Source organism: Colossoma macropomum, unplaced genomic scaffold, assembly GCF_904425465.1.
Source record: "Colossoma macropomum unplaced genomic scaffold, Colossoma_macropomum, whole genome shotgun sequence".
Taxonomy (NCBI): domain Eukaryota; kingdom Metazoa; phylum Chordata; class Actinopteri; order Characiformes; family Serrasalmidae; genus Colossoma; species Colossoma macropomum.
The window spans coordinates 444,273-468,749 of NW_023495872.1; the positions used below are offsets into that span (position 1 = coordinate 444,273).

General features: G+C 40.0%; 1 protein-coding gene across 1 annotated transcript; it reads right to left on the reverse strand.

Moving 5' to 3' along the window:
- Positions 1-1,555: 1,555 nt before the first annotated feature.
- LOC118803198 (solute carrier family 25 member 10) lies at positions 1,556-22,850 on the reverse strand. Its single transcript, XM_036563729.1, has 11 exons — positions 22,761-22,850; positions 10,305-10,424; positions 8,860-8,968; positions 7,671-7,719; positions 7,439-7,480; positions 6,683-6,726; positions 5,724-5,794; positions 5,512-5,604; positions 4,999-5,076; positions 3,181-3,237; positions 1,556-2,107 (listed from the first exon to the last, which is right to left on the reverse strand). The coding sequence occupies exons 1-11, from the start codon at positions 22,848-22,850 to the stop codon at positions 2,006-2,008; spliced, it is 855 nt and encodes a 284-aa protein (XP_036419622.1). The 3' UTR covers positions 1,556-2,005.
- Positions 22,851-24,477: the final 1,627 nt, after the last annotated feature.

Sequence of the window (24,477 nt, forward strand, 5' to 3'; positions counted from 1 at the left end):
TTCATTTAGACTTTCAACTTGTTGATTCTCAGAAAAACTAAATATTTTGATTCATGTTGTGTATTGCGAAAATGTCTTACTGTGAAAATGTCTCATATTTTGCCATATCGCCCACCCCACTGACCGCAAAGCCATTTCATTACAGTGGAAATACAGCTCGGCTAATCAAACTTAACAGACAGCACGGAAATGTGTTTGTGTCCCATTTTGCATGATATACATCATTGTTTCCCAGAAAATACAGCAAATGAGTCTGTATAGAAGCAAAAAACATCAGTCCAAACGTGTCAGTGTGCATCTTATACAAACTACATTCAATTTCCTTTCATGATTATATACTATTTTCCCCACATACAAACTGGCATCTGCATAGACCCAATTCTTTTTATGGACCTGGACTCTATTAAATGGCAGATTGAATCCAGCCAACAAGTAATTCCAGTAAATACACGTTATGCAAAATAAAGTACCTTAAAATGACGGGGCTGCCAGCTGTTATGTGTATACGTGTGCGCACAATATAGAGCACCATAAGGACTGCTGGGGTCCATGCAATTTCACCAGGAGCAGCTCAAGAACTCAATTTATTAGCTAGAGGAAATGATGTTGGAGGGGAAAAAAGCCTGGATAATGGGCTACTGGTGAGAATTTGAATAAAAGGAGCATGCTGGACTTTGAACTGACCCCAACTGTGAAGAGAATCAGATTAACGTACACAGTTTCATCAAGGCACTCAAACATTCGTCCCTAAAAAAAAAATAAAAATAAAAAAAATAAAGTCTTAAATTTCTTGAAATTAGTTAGAATTATCTAGTTTTTCATCTACATTTTCGTCTACTGCTCTAACTAACTACCTACAGTATATAATCTATAGTCTACAACCTAAAAAGCATTGTAAAAACTCCTGGCCTTGTCCCAAATCAGCCGTGTCTACACTGCCACCCAGCTCCCTTTGCTTTCAGCTAGTGTGCACTTCTTCATAGTGAAGAATCAGCAGCGTGGAATGCAGGATGTGAATGTGATGAATGGATTTGTATGGAGGTCCCACAGTGGGAGTTTTGCGGGGGAATGTTTATGTGATTGATGAAGGAAATCTCAGGTGTGATCTTGTTCCCTCTAGAAAAACACTGTATTGCCACTCTTAGAAGTCTCAATTATCACTGGCTGTAGTTTTCCACAAATTGTTTCTGACACGTTGCTCATTGAAACAAGCAAAGTTTTTTTTTTTGTGGGGGGGGGGGATTTTTCCACATTTTCCTCCCCAATTTGGTCATATCCAGCTCCACCCACTAGTTAGGACTCGCTCAGTCATGTGATACCACCAGCGCTAGGAGGGTGAAGGCTAACACAGGCTTTCTCTGAGACCTGTGAAGCACCACCGCATCTTTTAGTGAAGAAATTTGGAAAAAAACTGCAGATTCTCTACTTTCAATCCGTAAAATTTGCAGTTGTAAGGTTCAACTTGATGAAGTTACTGTTGTGAATACAGTCTTACTTTTTGGATGGAAAAAAAAAATCTTATTCACATTTTTTTTGTCTTTTTTTTACCACAGAAACAGAAATTCGGACTTCAGTAAACTGAATGCAAATCGTGAATAACTACTATGTAGTTATGCAATTGCATTAATATAGCGGCCTACAGCAAAATGACAATAGTAATTGTAGACTTTTAAAGGTAAAAACAGTTTAGGAGGAAATGGAGGTTATTTACAGTTACAGTATGTGGAAATTAAAATCAAAAGTGGCGTTAACACCAGATGTGTCCAATCAGGGGTCAATGGTAGAGGATTTATCGATCTATCTATATCTATGTATGTAGTAGCGAATGTGGGTGAGTGTTTGTATTAACGGAGCTGTAAGACAGCTCGGTTTCAGCTGTGCGTGTCGTGACTGTATGTACAGCTGTAATATGGCACGTTCTCAGTTCCAGCTCAGTCCAGGTTGCAGCTTGGCGGTGAAATGTTGGCAGTAAGAGGTCACAAGGTCAGACATCCACAGTGCAGACTCAACTGACCACTCTGATTCCAAAATATTTCCTCAGCTGCTCCAGGAACACAAAGGTCAAGACCGTGTGAGGAACCAGTCGGATCCCAGCCGGAACTAAACCCTGCGATCGATTGGAAGATTAGCTGTTAACAGGAAATTTCAGCACATTTCAAATAATAAGCAGAAAACACTGTATAATCCACACTGGAGGGAACAGAAGTCTAGGTGTGGGAAAAGTCCTGTTTTGTGACAATTTAGGTGTATATATGTAGATGTAGATCTATGTGGGGATGGCAAATGTGGGCGATTTCTATAGTGATTTCTATAAATTAAGGTCCTGGGCTCTTTAATCTTCTGGCCAGCACATTCACTTTTTCCTGCTTGAGGCTTGAACGCTTAACGTAGAGTACCAGACAGCCAGTTAGCTGTAGCTGTGATGTCACAGCACATGGGTGTTTGGTTGCTTCTGATTGGTCAAGCATATCTACAAGAGGCTCGCCAGCTCTATGTTATTAGGTTACATTTCTACACTTAAAACTTGTTAGGACAACATTGTCGATTATACAGGCTTGGGCTGGGCAATATGACAATATTTATTGTTATTGTTAAAAATGACATCAAAATATGTCACACTATGCTTTTCTGAGTATCACAGGTATCAGCAGCACTTCAGCACTGACCTATTAAATGTTTCATTACAAAGAGGCATAATTAGTCCTGTTAAACTGGATTTAGTGTGGTGCAGTATGTAAAGTGTTCAACATAAATCAGCACTCAATTTTTGAAAGTATCTTTCTAGCATCCAAGTTTGTTACAAGTTATTAGACCACAGAAAAATAAATATTGTGACATATCGTGTATTAAGAACATTTCTTTAAGCATTGTGATATTACTATTTTTACCATATCGCCCAGCTCTAAAAAGCTAAATTAAAAATAAAAAAAAATAAAAAAATAAAAAAAAACTGCCTCTCTATGGATCTATGATCTATGGAGAGATATGTGTGTTCTTAAGCTAGTCTTTATATTGACTGCTATGCTCTTAGCAACCAGCTGCTTGCTTTATTATACCAATTGACCAAGTGTAACAACACAACTCTATGATAATTACATCACATGTTAAAAACAATGCATACATAATAAATATGATATCAACCTTAAGCATAAAGGCATTATAATAAATGTGTGTATTTACCTTGTAGAAGGCCAGTGGTCCTAGTTTGGCAGTCTCTGTAAGACAATGCAGCACTCCCTACAGACACAAACACACATATGAGGCGAGGCAGAGGCACAATAGGTCTACAGCCGATGGCCTCAACTATCAGGATTTTATCAATTGCATTCTAATTGGCTGTTTGCATGTCAGTATGTGCAATTCTGGATGGCAGACTTTATCCATCTGGAAAACAAATCTTTATCAAGCTAAATGCCGGCCAGCAGAAAACAGCTGCTTTTCCTCCAATAATTACCTCTTTAAAATGAGACAAACACTAAGGTTTTTTTTCACAACACCACGTTTTTAAAAGTAACCCAGGGGTTTATTTGAAACATTAATTGTTCAGTTATAAAATATTTAAATAATTAAGTTGTAGCTATATACTGCCAGCCAGGGCTCGATTTGAGGGGAAATGCGAGGGGACGCCATCCTCCTCGTCCAAACTATAATGACCCCCTTGAAACCTTCTTTAGATCTCTTAAAATGCCATCAATATTTTCTTTTTTTTGTGAGATTTATAACCTGCAGGAGTTCAAACTTTGGGCTGGAGGTTGGTGCTGGATCTGGCAACCATGCCTGCTAAAAAATACAGCAAGACTGTCTTTGAAAAGAAAAACAGCTATGCTAATCAGTGATAACGAGAGATGTTCATAAAACTGAACATCTGGGTGTCTGATCTTTGAGGATTATCTCAATAGTTTATTAAACAAAAGGTAGAAATAATATAAAAAGGCAGCGCTGTTGGTGGTCCCCCTTGTCGGTTGAACCCACCATCCTGTCTCCTGACATACTGCTTTGTTTCCAGCAGGTGTGTTTTTGCTGTTTGTTAATTGCCTGGACCTACATGTTACACAAAAAGAAGAGTTTGTGATTGACCGCTTTGCAGGTCAGTCCAGTGGTCTGGTTCTTAGCCACACTAATTAAAGCTGATAATCTTGCTGCTGATAGTTGGAAATCTGGCTCCATGAAAGTTACAACAGGTCCTGCACTTCTAAACATGTAAATAATCAGCAGTTGTCATTGTCTCTGTTTACATGCAGAGATTTTTGCCAATTCTATTTAATACATTCCAATTATAGATGAAGCCTGAGGTGTTTATCGCTCACTCTACTCAACAATCTGATGAAAAATCTCTGTTTACATGCTCACTACAAGTAATCTGATCCAGAATTACATGCATGCATAGAGAACCACTTAGTGTAGACGTTACCATGACAACAAGCATCACGTGAGTCCAGTCAGAGTGAGATGAGCAGCAGTGAGCAGTGCTTGTGTTTTTAATTGACTTTAAAATGATGTCAGACTCAGGAAAACGTACTTCACATGTCCTTATTAAAGAAGGCCGAGAGGAAGACGTCGTGTTCCGAGACACATAAGCTGGACGTCCGTCCCACCGCCGTCTTTTAAAGATCAGAGCATAAACTTCGCCTCCTCTGCAGACCAGTTTACCCGTTATAAACTTTCACTATGACGCGCCGCACATGATCAGAACGTACTTGAACTTTCCGATAGGGAATGTAATCAGATACAGGCGATATTATTCTTCTATTTAACGGATTATTTACAGGATTACCCAATCGGATCAATCAGATAGAAACTGTATTCCGAACAGCCTCAACTGGGCTAGTCAGATTGAAGTGTTTACATGGACGTATTCTATTCCAATTGAGCTATTAGTCAGATTATTAAGGAATTATTAGGCTGCATGTAAATGTGGCTCGTGTGGTCCATTAAGTAGGAGCACTTTAAAAGAGATGGTTAAAAGAAAGGATGAGAGAAAAAGAGAGAGACACTCACTCTATACTCTCCTTTAGAGTTCATTAGTCGTGTCTTCAGCACATCCAGTGGCTGACAGAGAAACGTAGCACATCCTCCCTTAAAGAGAGAGAGAAGGAGCGAAAACATGAAATACATGTACCATGTAAACATTCTTGGTGTAATACTATCACCACCACTAAGGTGTAATACACAAGCGTAACCGCTAGAGGGCACAACTGTACCACTTTCATTTACAGAATTCAAGCCCATAATCATATTCAGATTAAACATTATTTCTGCATCCATAAAGTAGAAAGGGAGCAGAAATGAAAGTGTTTTGAGGACCTGACTGATTTACTGCTTTCTACTGTTTAGCTTTAGTTTAAAAAAGCTTCACTCTTAAGATTCAACAGATCGGATTTATGATACGAATAATAAGCATATTTTCACTGTATGATACAGTTCTGCTGCTAAATGATTAAACGTGATCTAAAGCAGACACATTTATGAGAACTATCCAATCAGACGAGTTGCTGATTAAGCAACACTCACAGCAATGAAGCTGGACAGGAAGTGAGTTAAAATGTTATCTCCCATCATTCCTGTGCTCAGGACGAGCTGCTTGGCCTGGTCATAGCACGCCAGCTACAGACAGAGAGAGAGAGGTTCAATAGTTACGTTATCAGGCATCTTGTATTCATGTATATTTCCTTATGCTTGATCTCAATAGGGAATAATCCTATATAATGCATCAAACGTCTCACCTGTCCTACAGTGACCAGAGCTCCTCGACTGGACGCCATGGTGGCTCCGGAGAACAACTTCCTGGTTCCCTCTGGCAGAGAGAAAGACAAAAAATCAGCTTTTCAATTTAAGTCTGTTTTATTTGTCTACAGCTTTTTCCCCCAAACAGGTTTATATTCCATTCTATTCTTTCCCAATCCATTCCATTTGCATTCCATTCAGTTCAATTACGTTCCATTCAATCACATTCCATTTGGTTCAGTTTAACCAAATTCACCTAAAATCAATTCCATTGCATTCCAATTCATTCAATTCTATTCCATTCAATTACATTCCATTCAGTTCAGTTTAACCTAATTCAATTAAACCACATTCCAGCCCATTCCAATTTATTCCTTTCAATTCACTTACATTCCATTCAGTTCAATAACATTCCTTTCAACCACAATCCATTCAGATCAGTTTAACCGAACTCTCCTAAAATCAATTCCATTGCATTTCAGTTCATTCAAGTCTATTCCCTTCCATTCAGTCTAATTACATTCCTTTCAGTTTAGTTTAACTCAATTCAACTAAACTCAATTCCACTGCTTTCCAATTAATTCCTTTCTAATCAATTCCGTTCCTTTTGGTTCAGTTATATTCCATTTAGGTCAGTTTAATTTAGGTCAACTGAACTCAATTCTATTCCATTTTTCTGTTGTGTTCCCCAAACAGCAGTTATCCCAAATCAGTTGTGATCAAGTTTAATATGAGTGTAAGACTGGATTACAACTTCCAGGAGTTGCAGTCATGAACCTTATTATAAATCATGACGTCAAGAAGCATAATGTAGCAATCAGAACAAAACCTTTATTTCCAATTTTTTTTTTTCCATAATTTGAAAATTCCAGCTACTGTTTACATCAGGGGAGCACAACTCTGGTCCATTAAAGAAATCATGCAGACACAGTCAGAACACAAGAGAAGCTGCACTCACCCTCTTGCCACACTCTGAACAGTCCATCCAGTGCATGTTTGTAGCTGACAAAAACAGATACAAACATTAACTCAGTTCAGATAATTAAGCATTTAAAAACAGAACCTTTATTTACAAAGTAAATACATACAGGATTTTTCCTGGTGATCTGTATAATGAAATATAATGGAGTAAAAATCAAATCTCTCAAGTAAAATTGTATAAAAGGCCCATCTAAAGATGGACTGGGATGATGGAGACAGTCGCCAACCTTCCCTGAAGCTTTGGCACGTGGTTTGTGTTTTTTATGGCAAGGCGTTGTAGTTTTTATTCTAATAAATAAAATTTTAAATGTAAAACATTGAATTCTAATGTGAAAATTCAACTTACTAAGGCCTTTTAAAGGGAAGTTGTTTATAATTATTATTATGGACGTCTGTGCACCATTGTTTGTCAGTCAAATGGGAGGGAGTTTCCTGCTCTACGTACAGATGTACAGTGTTGGATTTGAAAAAAAGGTTTTTAGTGAGTAGTAAGTAGGAAATCCTCACATGTTGGCTTCACATAGTTCAGTTCTTGTTGCATATTTTGAAAATTGTGCAAAAACACTCTGTGATCAGTCAGTTTGCATATCAATCAAAGGCCCTTTCTAGATAAGGTAAGCGGTTCTTGGCCATGTTAAGTGAGAAAAACAATGAGAGGCAGATGTGTGGCTTGTGACAGTGCTGCGAAACTCAAAGGCAGGCAATGGCTACAGAGTGTAGAGGACAAGCTTACTTTCTCCTGAGTTCGGGGGGCAGCTTCATGTCATTCTGCATCCTAAACAACAACAATAACTCATGAGTTCACAAATATGCACAATATACAGTATATGACCCTAATATGTACTGTTAACTGTGCAATACTGCCGACGGCTTGCTGCACACAATTCCAGGCATTTAATAAATGGATCAGAAGCAGGCTGACTTAGTGAAGACAAGCATAAGTACATGCAGTTATGTTAGCGCACCTGACGTTAACCATGTCCGCTGGTGTCCCAATGAATCCTCCAGTGAACCCTTCAGATCAGACATGGAAAGAAATGAACAGTGAATAAGGTAACAGTACACAAATCAAAGACAATGTTTCTTGGAGAAAACTGTAATGGTTTTACTACTGTTTAAAACTGTTGTATATTCTGAGACTAAAATATTAGAGTAAAAGGGGAATATTTTGTTGAGTTCAGTTCTACAAAAACAAATCACCTTCAAATATTCGAATTCCAAAAAGTGACTTATTTGTTAAAAAATGTGTTGCGTACCATACCAAAAGGCCAATATGTATGGGATTTTAGAAAACATTTTCTGAGACTCCACATCTATTATAAATGAAGACCATTAAAAACTTTGGCCATCATTCTAAAGGCAATATTAAGGCGAACAGTGCTTGGACCCCGGTCATTGCCATTTGCAATGTAATTTGTTGATGCTCGCCAAGCTCTCATAGCAGTTACCACAGTTCACAGAAATCAATGTATGTTCAAAATCAGTTTCAGATGTAAATTAAATGAAAGCTGATTGGCTCTTTGGCTTGGTTGCTAACGTTATTAACTGATAAACACATTTACCTTTTTTTTCCACCCAAAATCAAAACCTATTGAAGAATAAAATCTGAATATGCAAAAATTAAAGTTATCTAAGTTCTGATCGGCCCATAAAAACTGTCCAACTTTACGACGAGATTTCTCTCATGCAATTACAAATACAGCCACTAGAGGGGGCACTCATACAACAACTATCCCTGGTGAACCAAACTCTCAGTTTTAAACCCTCTGCTAATAATAATAATGGTCTGAATTGGAGTGTAGTAAACTGAGTAAACTGAGCTGAGGACTTTGACACCAGAGCTGAGGAACCATAAACATGAAGCACTGACCGTCAGCGTCTATGGCTTTATGGTCAGTGTGTTTGATGTTTTGAATTGGAAAAACTAATAATAAAGTAATATATCTATTTTATTATTTTATTAAATACTACATCTCTGAATGAGCTGAATAATGACTGTGAGCTTTTGCCCTGCTCTGTTTGGGGGAGAGGAAGGATTCTCTCTCACAGATCTCTGATGGCAGCAGGTCCCACCTCCACCCCCCACCCCCCTTTAAAAAAAGAAAATGTATAACCACTATAACCATCGTGTAAGTGTACGTGCATGCATGTTACCTCCAAACGCTCCCAGCAGCACCTTTTGGTAGAAGGGCATGGGCCCCTGACTGCCCATCATATCTCGGACAGTTTCATAGATGGCAAACCTGGTGAGAGAGTACGACATCTATGGAGAAAGAGAAAGAGAGAGGGAGGGAGAGAGAGAGAGAGAGAGAGAGAGAGAGAGAGTCTGAAATGTAAAACAATCCCACCCTGCTGACATATTGCTTGCTTTAGTCTGTGAACAGGTAAGCATGCAAACAGCTTCACGGTATCGTTATTCTCTATGGCTGATACCAATACTGTATTTGAGCAGTATTTGTATTTGGTATTGATACATCATCTATAACACATATGTTGCTGATCATGGTGTCCAACTTTACCAAGTGATTTGGTCCCACTTTATATTGTGTCGCTAATAACAGGTAGTTACGCATGGATAACATATGCAACAACACTGTAACTACTGATGATTTAGCCAATGTTAGAGATGGATTACAGAACTACAACCTATGTAATTACATGTGTATCAACTTCAGTTTTGCCTCATGTAATTACACAAGTGTATCTTTTTGAAACACTGCAGATCAGAAGTCGTTTCCAGCAGTTAAAGGAAGTATGTTTACAATTACATAACAATACATTTATGTTTTACATAATTACTGTGGAATAACTGTGTTGTAACAAGGTCACCTAATCACATAACAAGCTGAAACTGGTTACAGTGTCACAGCACTAGCAACATAAATGCTAGCTAAATGTTAGGAAAGCTGGCAGATACAGTGTAGGTAATGTCAATGTATGTTATTAGATACTTCCTTTTACTGCTGGAAAAAAAATGCTGTTCCAGTCTGATTACAAATGTAATTACATTTGTGTTATTACCCTTGTGTAATTACATGAGGTGAAACTGAAGTTGATATACATGTGTAATCACATAAGGTGGACTTCTATAATCCATCTGTAACACTGACAAAAATTATTAGTAGTTACATTGTTGCAGCATATGTTGTTCACATGTAACTACACAGTTATAAGAGACACTTAAAGTTTGACCAGTGATTTCTCTCATATGCAACGTGCAAATACGGCCACTAGAGGGGGCTGGAGCTCAAACCCTCAGTTTTCAACCCTCTCCTCGCAAGAGTTCAAGCTCTCTCTCTATTCCAGATCAAGGAGGAAGGACTAATGATAATAATAAAGACTGTAATAATAATAATGATAATGGACACCGGAGCTGAGGAACCATAATCATGAGGCACTGGCCATCAACATTCATGGCTTTATGGTCTGCGACTTTGATGTTTTAAATTGCTCAACTGCTATCAGCGATAGCAGGATATTATCTAAGTATTGTGCGTATGAGAGAGAGATTAATAATAATAAAAATAATAATACTACAATTAATCAATTTTATCTACAAACTGATATCCTTTTACCTGAATCCAGAGGTACACACTCACCTGTCTGCACAGAGAGGCGCTGAGGCCGTTGTAGAGAGCCAGCACGCCGTCATTCTTCACCACATGCATCGCCATGCCAACCATCCTCATCTTTACCTCCTGTTGTGTTTGCAGGTGCACCTGGAAGATCATCATCACCATCATCATCTTAAACTCTTATTACATCCTAAGGCTTTATTCAGCAAATCTATGGATACAATTCAAATCAAACTGACTGACTCATATAGGAGTGAGGAATCACTGAGGTTCCATTCAAGAGGTTAACTATCATCACCACCACCGTAATCAGATTTATCAGTATTGCCACAATCATGATCATAATCACCACTATATTTTTTACCATTATCGCCAATTATTGTCATGACTTCTACCATCATCACTGTAATCACAAATCACAGCCATCATCATTACTGTAATGATCACCATCATCCAAACTATCATTTCCATCACCACCATCACTATAATAAAATCATCACCATCTTTACTAACAGTATTATCTTCACAAACATTATCACCTTCTTGATCATCATCACCACCATGACCATAATCACAATAATCACCATCATAACCTTCAACATCACCATCTATATCATGACCATCACAAGCATCTTCATTACCATAATCACTAGAATCAACACTATCATCATTTCCATCATCACCATAACCTTATTACTGTTTCTATTATCATCATAATCCCTACCATTTTCATCACAATCAACACTCTAATAAAATCACCATCATAACTGTCAACATCACTATCACAAACATCATTACCATAATCTTCAAAATAATCACCATCACTATAACCATCATCATCACCATGATCATATCATAACTGTTTCTATTCTCACTATGATCTTCACCACTTTCATTACATTCAACACTATAATGAGAATCACCATCATAAGCGTCAACATCACCATCTCAACCATCATTACAATAATCATTAAAATAATCACAATCATAACCATCTGCATCACCATCACAAACATGAGCATCACAGGCATCATCATTACCACCATCATCATCATCGCCATCATCACCATAATCTCACTACTGTGTCTATAATCATTATGATCCATACCACTTTCATCCCATTCAACACTATAATAAAAATCACCATCATAACCATCTGTATCACCATCACAAACAACATGAGCATCACAGGCATCTATTACCATCATCACTATGATCATCATCATCATCGCCATCATCACCATAATCTCATTACTGTGTCTATAATCATTATGATCCATGCCACTTTCATCACATTCAACACTATAATAAAAATCACCATCATAACCATCTGCATCACCATCACCCCCCCACCCCACCACCCCCAGGCCCCTCAAGCCCTCCTGAATAAACTCACTGATGTGTAAGGGGACATTAGTGCTGAGTCAGCCTGTATCTGCACTTCCTTATCCACTTCACATCTCACCGTGTGTACGCACACACACACACACACACACACACACACACACACGCACGCAGAGGAATGTACACATAAACAAACACACAGTTATACACAGTTATACACAGTGATTTGTGAAAGACAGAACACGAACTCCTGAATCATCCTGACCAACGAAAAAGAGAGAGAGAGAGAGAGAGAGAGAGAGAGAGAGAGAGAGAGAGAGAGAGAGTCTTAATGAATGAGGGACAGAAATACTGCTGAATAGGGCTGAATAGGAAAGCTTGTGTTCTTTGAAGTGACAGATTGGCATAAATAAATAAATAAATAAATAAATAAATAAATTTTACACAGTTTTCATATCTCAAACGTAATCACGTAGTCACCCAACACACGGGTGACTCAGTTCTCTTAAACTCTCTCTCTTCTGCTTTTTTCTCTCTCCTTGCTTTCTCCTATTCTCCTTCTTCTATCTTTCCTTTTTTTCCCTATTGTCTCTCCATTCGCTATTTCTTTCCATTCTATTTTTCCTTCCTTTCTTTCTCCTCTATCTCTTTTTTCTTTTCTCATTGTCTCTCTATTTTTTGTTTTTCTCTCTCCTTTCTTTCTCCCATTCTCTCCTTTTCTCTCCATGCTCTGTTTCTCTCATTTCTTTCTGCTCTATCTTTCTTTCCCCATTTGCTCTCTCTCTCTCTCTCTCTCTCTCTCTCTCGTTCTTTCTTTTCTCCCATTGCATCTCTCTTTCTTCAGTTTTTCTCTCTCCTTTCTTTCTCTACATTCTCTTTTCTTTCTCATATTCTTTCATTCTACCTCTTTTCTTTCTCCTATTCTCTTTCTTTCCCCATTGTCCTGCTTTCTACTTTCTTTCTCCCATGGTTTCTCTCTTCTATGTCTCTCTCACTCCTCTTTATTTCCCCCATGGTCTCTCTCTTACATATCTATCTCCTTTCTTTCTCCCATTCTCGCTCTTTTTTCTCCCCTCTCTCCTCTGCCCCCTCTCTCTCTTTCTCCCGCTTTCTCACCTCCCCTCTCTTTATCTCTCTCTCTCTCTCTCTCTGATCTATTACTATCAGTTAATGCTACTAATGAGAACAAAGTCTGCTCTTTCTCTATCAGTCTATTAGCTGGAATATCACTCACTCTATAGAGTTACAGTCACAGTAAGACTACAGTGTAGATCAGAGAACAACCTCTGATCTCAATGTACTTATACACACATTCATGGAGGGATACATGCAGGGTGTAGTGAGGCAAAACAGTCCCCAAAGAAAACTTATTTTTCAGATTTTTCACTATTTTATCATCATTAATGTTACATATAAAACTCAGAAGACTCATGTAGGTTCACTGGTGGTTCCCTGGTACCCCTGGTTCCTATCACCACCACTGTAAAGACATCTGAGTCTCTACAATCAACCATTTCACACCAAACCACTCTGAATGACACGGAAGGAATAATAAAATCAGTGGAATTTGGGTGCATCATTATAAAGCATTATAAAGCATTCATATTATAAAGCATGCATGTATACAGAATTATAATGGAGCTGTCTTGTAAATATCTTGGTTCCGGTCCATTTCTAGACAAACTAAGAACCTATTCATGCTATTGTGCAGTTGCAAATGTAGTCGGTGTATCTCCTGCAGACCTGCACAGTTTCACTTGTTCCCTGCTTGAACATTCCTGATCCAGCTCAGTAAGAGCTTCATTATCAGCTGGGGAATAGCTAGAAGTGTGCAGGTAATACAGGAGCTGGTTAGGAGACACTAGAGTGGAAGGGCAGATGGTGTTTTGGGATGTGAGTAGAAGCGAGTTTGTGCAGATTCACACACTAATCTGCCTCACAGCCTGAGGGTCATAAACGGGCTCTGAGTGAGCTAATAACGAAAAGAGCAGGTTAAACAGCCTGTCTAAGAGAGTACAGGGGGCGTTCAGGCAACGCCTTTTCAGATTCTCTCAAGCGTTATTCTTTTGGTTGCTGTCCATGAGCAACACACAACATGGCTGAGCAGCACATTTACATTGAAAAACTGCCAACTTTTGGTGTGGAATGGGATATGCAGGTGTGGAATAGGACATGGCTGATGTGGAATGGGACATGGTTGGTGGGCAGTGGGACATGGTTGGTGGGGAATGGGACATGGTAGGTGAGAAACGAAATGATTGGTGGGAAATGGGTCATGGTAAGTGTGGAATGGGACATGGCAAGTGTGGAATGGGACACGGCAAGTGTGGAATGGGACACGGTAAGTGTGGAATGGGACACGGTAAGTGTGGAATGGGACACGGTAAGTGAGAAACAAGACATGGTTAGTGTGGAATGGGATATGATGGCGGTGGAATGGGATATGGTTGGAGTGGAATAGTTCATGGTTGGTGGGGAATGGGACATGGTTGGTGAGCAGTGGGCCAGGGTTGGTGTGGAATGCGACATGGTATGTGTAGACGGGGACAAGGCACCTGTGGAATGAGACAAGGTAGGTGTGTAATGGGACATGGTACCTGTGGAATTTGACAAGGTAGCGTGGAATGGGACATGATACCTGTGGAATTTGACAAGGTAGGTGTGTATTGGGACATGGTACCTGTGGAATGGGACAAGGTAGGTGTGTAATGGGACATGGTACCTGTGGAATTTGACAAGGTAGTGTGGAATGGGACATGACAGATGTGGAATGGGACATGGTTGGTTTGGAATGAGAAAGTAGGTGTTGAAGGAGACAAAACAGGTGTTGAATGGGACATGGTTGGTGCTAAATGAGACATCTGACTGATGCTAAATTTGAGATTTTATCAATCCCTGAATCATTGCCCAAAGAACTGTAACTGAATAGAACCTAACTGACTTCTGAGCTTTTATAAACCCAACAAAGCACTGCTCTCAGTCTCTAATTACACTGCTGTTTAAGTAATGAGCCACTGCCTTTTCCCCCTGTGTATTCATTACACTCTCTCACTGTCTGAGAGACTCCAGCCTGTCTGCAAGAACACACTGTCTACAAGAACGTCATTGAGTACAATACATATTCAGTTTCAATTCCTCTTAGCTACATTAGCCTCGTAGTTCCAGTGTAAAAAGAAGCAAACTTCAGATGCTAAAGAGGTCTCGTCTGATTGACTACATTTGGTGTAACGTAGCCAAAATACAAACTAAATTTGACTTTTTGACAAATTGTTAAAGTTATTTAGGATCCATCTGTACCTAAAAGTCAGAGTCACATCAGGAATGAAGGTTAACAAAGCTTGCTCAGCTCTGTTTTAATCTATTTTCAACTAACCAGTTCAGTAGTTGGTGGATTATGAGACTGAAAAGCTCGTCTTCAACATCAGCCACTTCAATATTTACAAACAGAGCTTCAGAAGCAGATCACTCTGACTCACTCTGACTCCTCTGAGCATCAGGCTGTAGACAAATCACTACACACAGGTGGTCCAAAGCATCATTGTGCTAAGGTCAGCCTGGTTAGTGATAGCTGAAAGTGATAATGACGGCGATGTCAAAACTGCATTCCTGAAGAGCCAAAACACCACTGAGACAAGTTTAACCCTCACGTTCTTGTCCTGGAGACTATGGATCCTCTTTAACAGTTCTAAAGCCAACCTATCCACCAATCTAGGCATTTGTGGGTGGAGCATGGATACATCAATTAGGTCCAACCGAAAATAGAAGTATGAAGCAAAAATACAAATCTTGGTTTCTGAATTTTTACACTTATTTTTATACATAACACACTGGCTCTCTGGGAGGCCTTACAATGAGGAAGTGAAGGCAATCTGAACAAAGCACTAGGATTAATAACAGGCTCTGGTCTACTAGGCCTTTAAAGCACTGTGGTTTGTATACTAGTGTTAGCATGAATGTGTTGACCTCTTTATAATCTTTATAGATGAGACCCTGTGGTACAGGGTCCGTCATGGGTGGGCATTACGCCAGCGCTCTCAAAGTCCACAGAACTGCACTGAACTGGATTTCACACATGAATACTCTCACACTGACGTGTATTGATGTTTGTTTCACTGAATTGTTGGCCTGTAGGTGAAGGGTTTGGTTCCAAAACTATACAATTATAGACCACTTTTAAGAAATGTTCTTTTTTTCCATGCTACATTAGGAATATCAGTGATACGAGTAATTTCACCTTTATCAGAGGAATAAAATGTGTTTTCCTTTATGGTGTCAGCTATTACTGTTTTCAAAGACTTGTTATATTCAAAACTGTTACAAATGAATATACACTATTTTGGAAGGAAACTCTAATTTTCCACAACAATCACCCAAACAGTAACTTTAGTATTTCAATACTGGGAAAACTGGGAGCCATAAATCAGGTCTGAGCATTTTGAGGAAAATATCTCTTTGATTTTTCTGACCATAATTGTGATTGTGATATACATGTGAATATTTGCTATAAATTAATCTCACACTTATAGTTTGAATGCTGAATTTAGTGTGGCAAACTGCCAGTTTACAAGCTCTGTATTGTTAGGTTACATGTTTCCCACTTAAAAATTAAATAATGTAGGATCTAATTAGAATTGCAGCTCTTGAAATTTGAAAACTTTGATAATTTTTTCACATTTGGGCCCAATTCCATTTCACCCCTCGCCCCTACAACGTAGCCCTATTTCCGTTCACGTCTAGGCGTAGGGTGTCCCAATTTTTGTTGAGATAGAGGGGTAGGGTGAAGTGATTAGGGCTACATGGCCCTCCAAACTGAGGTTTTTCAAAGACTCCAAACAGAGTGTTAGGAGGAAAAAAAGAAAAACCGGCAAGATGGCTGAACAAGAGACCAAAGAAACCCACAAAAGTGAATATTTTCTCTGTTAAAAGTGACAGTAACCACTGTATTATCTTAGTTTAACGTCGTTTCAATGTATTAGGATCATTTTCTTCATAACAAGCTTAAAAAATTGCTAAGAGTATGCTAATGTCTCGGGGGCTAGCTAGCTAAATTTCCTGTTCCACCTTAAATGTCACTCCAGTTAAATTCTGGTGCCTCAGGCCTTAGAAACTGCTGCACCATTTAAGGTGGAACATGAAGATTTGAACAAGAAGCTGGCAAATAACTGACTTCGGCCATAATAAATAACATCTTTGATGGCATATAATGCCCTAAATTTAAATTTGAGAACAATGTCCAACAATGTACATATACTGTAAGCCTAATTCATATCTGTGCATGAACCTACACAAGATTGAAGGAACCAAACTGTTACAGCAGACGGTTTTGTTTTTATAGCACAAACAAGAAAATCTCTATCAGGGCAAGATGCCCTGTCTTATCTGTTCTTATCGTCAACACAGATAAGCATGTTTAAAATGTGCTCACAAACATTTAGATGAATGAGAACTCTTGCGGAACAATGTACTCTGGTCAGAAAAACAAAAACACTTTGGCAACAATTCAGCTCATCTTGTTTGGAGAAAGAAAGGCTGCATGTTTGATCCCAAGAACGCCTACAGTGAAGTATGAAGGTGGGAGCATCATAATATGAAACTGCTTCTCTGCAAACAGCACTGGAGAATTACACATCATTGAAGAACACATGAATGGAGAGATGCACCAGCTCATTACGTCCTACTGTAGACATCCCGAAGCTGCAATTGAAAACAATGGTATTGCAACAACGTACTAATTTCTGCAGTCTGAATACTTTTTCCCCCTATCAATTTCATTTTGAAACATGCTAGTTCATGTGAACACATATTCCTTTATTCGTATTTATAGGTACAAAGGTGTAAATTTGCAGTGTATACTGCACTGGAAGTACATTAAATACCAAAAAGTGTCTGAATGTGTTCCCCCTCAATAGAAATTGTTTAATGACTTTTTTGACTGGAAATTAAATTCATGAAATGTGGTCTCTGGCTTTTGCACAGTACTGTACAAACTCAATTCCTGCAAGAAATCACCTACCTTTATCCAACAACTACTACTAACCACTTCTATAGGGGCCTTTAACCCTTTGTCTTGGCGACTTAAAGCTACACTATGTAAGTTTTGGGGATTTGGGGACCTCTCTGGTGGAAATGTGTAATTGCACACAACATTTTGTAATTTTGTAATGTGGGTTGTGCTTCAGACCCCTTTCCCGAGTGGATAAATCTGATGTTTTTTGTTTGTATCTTTAGGTAAAAGAGATGTTGTGTGTGTTTTTCTTTTCTTTAGGTAAAAAAAAATAAAAAATACCTGATAGCATCTGGTGTGCACCAGATTTTTACCTAAAAAAAAAGTACAGTCACGTTTTGCTCTAGCCACAACCTCAACATGATCACATCTCATTAACAACTTTTACTTGAACAACTTATCACATATTAACAGTTGAAAATTCTGAATTAGCCAGGCTGGAGGAATTCAGTAAACATGTTCCATTAAGATCTGGCCAGATCATTTGATCAGGAGAGTAAATCAGATGGGATGCCTCATCCAAAGTCATCCTCTAATTCAAGGTCATGTGCACAGGCATGTACAGCCATGCACACAGCCACGTACACATACAAATACCAGGCCTATATAATGGGGCACTTGCCTCACACACATTCCTAAACAGACCTTGGACACTCGCACTGTGTGTGTGTGTGTGACACTGACTTTCAACCATGTCAACACACAAACACACTTTCGCATGCATGTGTTGACCCTCTGACCTTTAAATAACTTTAACAGCAGTAGAAATCAGCAGTGTTCTCCACAGGCCCTAAAACGCTCTAATTACAGTGTGTGGGTGGGAGGCTGAGGCCTATGTTAAGACTAGGACTCATACAAGCCATGTAATTTAGACCACATTTACAAAAAACTACAAGACCCTCATTACTGCTCCTAAAAAAAACACTGTTATACCTCCTGAAGAAATGACCACATGATGGATTTACTTTGCAGTGAATTTCAGGAAGAATTACCATACAGTGGATTTGTACAAACATTTTCTAATGTACAAACATTAAATGTATCTATTTTCGAATGTAGATAAACTGTTAAGATGTGGTTGGTGTCTATGGAGCTATGAGGCTAATTTAGCTAACAGATAATGGAAACTTGTGAACCCCATTTAGCATCATGCTAACTGCATGACTAAATCGTCACACATTCACCTCAGTTGGTGTGGAGTTGTTCAGTAATCCCTAATAAACTTACCTATGTGGTTCCTCACACTGTGTGACATACTGTTTTCTATAAAGATGGACAGGACAGAAAAACAGCTTTTACTGTCCATGCTAATGAGTTTTTGTTCAGGTTTATAAGTAACAGTGTGCTAGTCTATTTGACATGTCTACTCCAGCCTAACACTACAGTTTAGCATGTTATTTGCCATGTTATTTAGCATTCTGTAGTGTAGCACTGTATGCCTTAGCTTTATAAGTGTTACACAGTACACAAGCAGTCCCAGCTGCTAGCGTAGCCACTTCTACAGGCTAACAAACACAACCAAGCTTAGCGTTAGTGTAACAAATTGTGTAAAAAAACAGCAATTATATATTTGTTCAGCCCAAAATGGACACCAGAGATACATTTCTACCCTTTCAGCCAGAGAAAGGGAACCAAACTGAGGCATCTAGAGGGACGTACCGATACACAAATTTCATGATATGATAAGTATTGTCTGTTTTGAAATGAAATGGTAACATAACGTCAACATTTATTATTTTTGGACAATTCCCAAAAGGGAACTGGAGACATAACTGGCAGTCAGTTTCTTAGGAGACGTAAAATAAATTTAAAAATATTAGCAAAAGTGCAATATGTACATAAATGTAAACATAAAAATGTAAACTATAAGGCTTCATCTCGATATTAAACTAACTGACCTTGGACTGTACAACCAAAGAGAGGTGCAAACTGGTAGCCCATTAACACTCCCACAGAGCGAGTTACTTGTTTTGCCCATTCAGAATCAGCATGTATCAGCTGCTTGTATACATGTGGGAAGTAGTAGCTGCTGAGACTCGTGTTTTCTCCACAAGGCTTAAACTGGCTTCCTATTTCCAGTTTCTTAATAAAATTCCCCATTCCACCTTAAATGGAGCAGAAAATCTGAATAAGAAGCTGGCTAACTTTAGCTTTGTGTGTTCTTCTCGTTCTGATCACTGACAGATTTGGGTGACATCTTCAAAACTGAGTAAATGTATCTGATGTATTTGTTTGATCTGCCACTCTTTGCCCATTGACTGAGATACCTTGCCATTTCAAAGCCAAGGTAGGCCAACCAAACCAGCCTTATTCCCAGTTCTAATAGCAGTGCAGCGGAGGTGTTGATGTATCACTTTCAGGAATATAAGGAATAAATCAATGCAGAGTATCATCTCATCAACCTGCATTGGAAAAAAATGAACATTTACATGCATGTTGTGACACCTGTGCTAGATTAGCCAGTTAGCTATCTTGCTAACTTTAGTTTTAGGCTTGTGGCCTTTTTTCCTGATTTTCTGGAATCATTTCTGCTGCTTCAGTAATCCGTTCTCTCCACTTTTGGGCAGCTGCACTAGCTATCTGCCTTCATTCAACCGCAAAATGAGTAACAGTGATGATTTAGACGATTCTAATTGGTGGGATATCAGCTCCCATAACTTTTTAACTATATTAGCTTTGCGATTCCAGTGCAAACCTAAAGAAACAAACTCCAGGGACACTTGAGAGCAACAGGAGCTTAATTCGTTTGAATGGCATTACAATAACATGTCATTAAAGTCTCCAGGGCCTGGGAGCTGGTCTGCATTCGGCGACTCTTCCAGCTCCCGGCACACCTGAGCCAGGTAATTAAAGGACAGTAGACCTATGACTACCTCAGGTGTGGTCAGATCTGGGGTTCAGAGCTCAATGGGTTTGCTAACAAGTCCTCTATGAGCAAATGAAGTGGCTCAAGCCTGAGTTAGTGTTTGACTCGAAGCCAGAACACTGCCATCCTCGAGCAAAGTCCTAAAGTAGCTTAGAGTGTCCTTCACCCTGCTCCCAGGTAACCTGGTTTAGCACATTAGCAAAGAGAGAATAAACGCTAAACACACAGTAAACGGACCGGAGATAAACTTATCCTAAAGACGTGAAACTAGGGGTGGGCATTATGGTGATATTCATCGTTATCATGATAAATTTCAACACAACATAGTTATCTGAGCTATTGAATGCTTAATAAAGATAATTTGTATTCAGTTGTTGATAGTATTTTTTACATTACTTGTACTTTGTGTCTATTCCAGCTTATCAACCCTCAGAAAAAACATATCATGTGGGGCGGAGCCTATGCAATGGACACACCCACACTCAAGTGATTGGGCTTTTTTCTGAAGAACTTAAGTTCAGTTTTCCTGCCTTTGCCAATCACAGATTACTGAGAACATTATCTAGAACAACAGTTCCCAACCAGGTCTTCACGGCTGCCCAAACGGTCCATATTTTTCCTTCATTCCTATGTGTTACAAATTAGGTTGCAGCTAAAGTGTGGAAAACTGTGGCTGGAATTAGACTCTGCAGGGAGGTAGATCTCCAGGACCAGTGCTGGTGACCACTGGAGTGCACCTACATAGCACCTGGGTATGAAATTGGCCTGAACAGCACATGACAGTTACACAGCCGTGCACACAGACACATACCCATACAAATACCAGGCGTATATAACAGGGCACATGCCTCAAACACAGTCACAAATAGACCAGAGATGCATACACAATGTGTACGTGGGAGTTACCTTGGCAGTGTATTGTATAAATTATGGTATTAGAGATTATGGCACATTACCAATTTTACTTTTCCAGTATTGATAACGATACTGAAACCAACAGTATCATCTGATACTGATATCAGTTCGATTTCTTTTAGAAATAGTAATAAGTTTTCAAACTATTTTTAATCAAAGAAGTTTACTTGCAATAAGAATCTACAAATAGGCTATCATATTTCAAGCACTGGCAATAGAACAACTGCAAAGGCTCATATTGCAACAATTATGGACAGAAAACATATTTTGTAGCCCTTGTATGAAACGCCAAAGACATTTAATAGAACAGCCTGCAAGGCCTCGTGCTGATTAAGATCACTCATGCCCACTTAAGCCCAGTCAATCGTGAAACCACCCTGACATGAGTAGCAGTAGAGTCCATAGGTTATTCACTCCCTGTTGAATGCGCTCATCATGCACTTATACTTCCACTCACTGGCCACTTTATTAGAAACGCTCGTCTTGTACTTCCACTCACTGGACACTTTGTTGGAAACACCCATCTTGTACTTCCACTCACTGGCCACTTTATTGGAAACATCTCCCTTTACTTCCACTCACTGGCCATTTTATTGGAAACAACTACCTTCTACTTCCACTCACTGGCCACTTTATTAGAAACAACTACCTTCTGCTTCCACTCACTGGCCACTTTATTGGAAACACCTCCCTTTACTTCCACTCATTGGCCACTTTATTTGAAACACCCATCTTGTACTTCCACTCACTGGCCACTTTATTATTTAAGCCACATATTTATTTATCTACAGATTGTAGCACATCTGTTGGTGCACACAACCTGACCCCGACCTCTCTGAGCACAGCAGTTACACAGCTGTTAGGTTGAGAGTGGTCCACCACCCAGAAACTGACCACTGATGACGGACTAGAGAATGACTAAGAAACTGTGCATCAACAGACAAGCTGTGGTCTCTGATTGTACAAGGTGGAGCTGAACGGGAGGTGTTTCAGATAAAGTGACCAGGGAGTCCAGTCGGTTTGACCCGCAGAGTCACATCAATACAATGAGCAGGAAGCAGCCAGCGTCACGTGCAGCACCGCCGGCACAATTCAATTCAATTCAGTTCAGTTCAGGCTATTTGATGACGTGCAGTCCGATTGGTGGGTTAATGACGAACCGAGTCAGTAACATAACGTCGCAAGTACAGAGGCGTAAAGGTGGTGCGTGCAAGGCTTAAACTGGCGTCTTATTCTAATTGTCCGTTCCACCTTAAATGCAGCAGCAGCTACATTCTGGCGCCTCAGGCTTTTAAGGTGGAACGGAGAAGCCAACTTCAGTCTCGTGCTAGCATCCTCCTCCATTCCTCACCTTCACGAGGTCCAGCGGGTGCGTGCAGCACGCGGCTCCGCATGACGCCAGACCGCCGAAATACCAGCGCGAGATCCGCTTCTCCGTCATGACTTCCGCTCTCTGTGCAGCTGGAGACACGGCGAGCAGGGCGAGAGACAGAGAGAGAGACTGAGAGAGAGTGAGGGAGAGACAGAGAGAGACTGAGAGAGAGAGATGTGGAGCTCCTCGTTAATCCTCAGCCTCGTCGGGGATTGGCGAAGCCTCGTCGACTACGGTTCCGGTGCACACGCGCCACTCCGTTACTCGTATTGCGTATGCGCGCGTGTCCGAAGTTCACCGGCGGCCAATAACTGCCCCAAACTCAGGATCTGCCTCTCTGTCCGCCCCGGACCGCGTTACACACTGAACAGCTCATTGAGGGGCGCTATTTAATTACACACCCGCATTCAGGCAGAGCTCCGCCTCTTCCTGCACTGCTGCTGCTTCATGCTGACGAGCGGTGACGCCGCTTTACCTGACACAGTGGTCAGTGTGGCTGCTGTGTACTGACGGGTGACCACCACCCAGAAACATCACTGGTCAGCAGATATGAGCAGTGATGAATGGGGCGGAGGCTATACAGGTGTTTCTAATAAACTGGTCAGTGAGTGGAAGCACAAGGTATGTGTTTCTAATAAAGTGGCCAGTGAGTGGAAGCACAATGAAGGTGTTTTTAATAAAGTGGCCAGTGAGTGGAAGCACAATGAAGGTGTTTCTAATAAAGTGGCCAGTGAGTGGAAGCACAAGGTATGTGTTTCTAATAAAGTGGCCAGTGAGTGGAAGCACAATGAAGGTGTTTCCAATAAAGTGGCCAGTGAGTAGTGGAAGTACAAGATAGGTGTTTCTATTAAAGTGGCCAGTTAGTCTAAACTCAAGGTGGTTGTTTCTAATAAAGTGGCCAGTTAGTCTAAACACAAGGTGGTTGTTTCTAATAAAGTGGCCAGTGAGGTGGTCCTTTAGCTTCCTTTCTATTGGGCATTTGGCTTTAGTTATCTGGCTAATGATAAATCCGACTTGGTGAATCTCTCACTTCGTCTGTGATGCTGCTTTGATCTTATGGCCGCTACTGCCCCTCATGTTTGTCCTCCAATAGCGCTACTGTCCAATCAGAGCGCAGGAGGGCGGGGCCTGTCGGAAAACGTGTGGAAAGAAAAAAACAAAAGTTTGTTCCGCGTGCGTGCAAACATCTTGATCCACTGCTGTCACAATATCACTTCTCTCTCTCTCTCTCTCTCTCTCTCTCTCTCTCTCTCTCTCTCTCTCTCTCTCTGTGCTGTCTCTTAAAGGGACAGTAGCCCTGCTGTGGTACTCAGACTGAGCTGAAATTGTGCTGTGTCACTTTAAGTGGCCCCACGCCAACATTTTCTCAGCGTGGCTCTTTTAACACAAAAGAGTTGCACAACTATTGTTTATCAGTTGATGTCTGAGCAGTTACTGATTAGCTTCTCCGCATCTCTCTGATTTAAACAGCACTGAGGCGCCGCTTCGTCCTGAGGGCAGCGTGACCTACATATATACACTGTCCACACATCTGACAGTGGATTTACTACACACTGAGGAATGTGTGAGTCTGAGAGAGAGAGAGAGAGAGATAGATAGAGAGAGAGAGAGAGAGAGAGACCTATAGAGGTAGCTGCAGTACACATTAAAGCTGCAGTACACATTAGGATCCGCAGTGTTGACAGTGAAACACCGG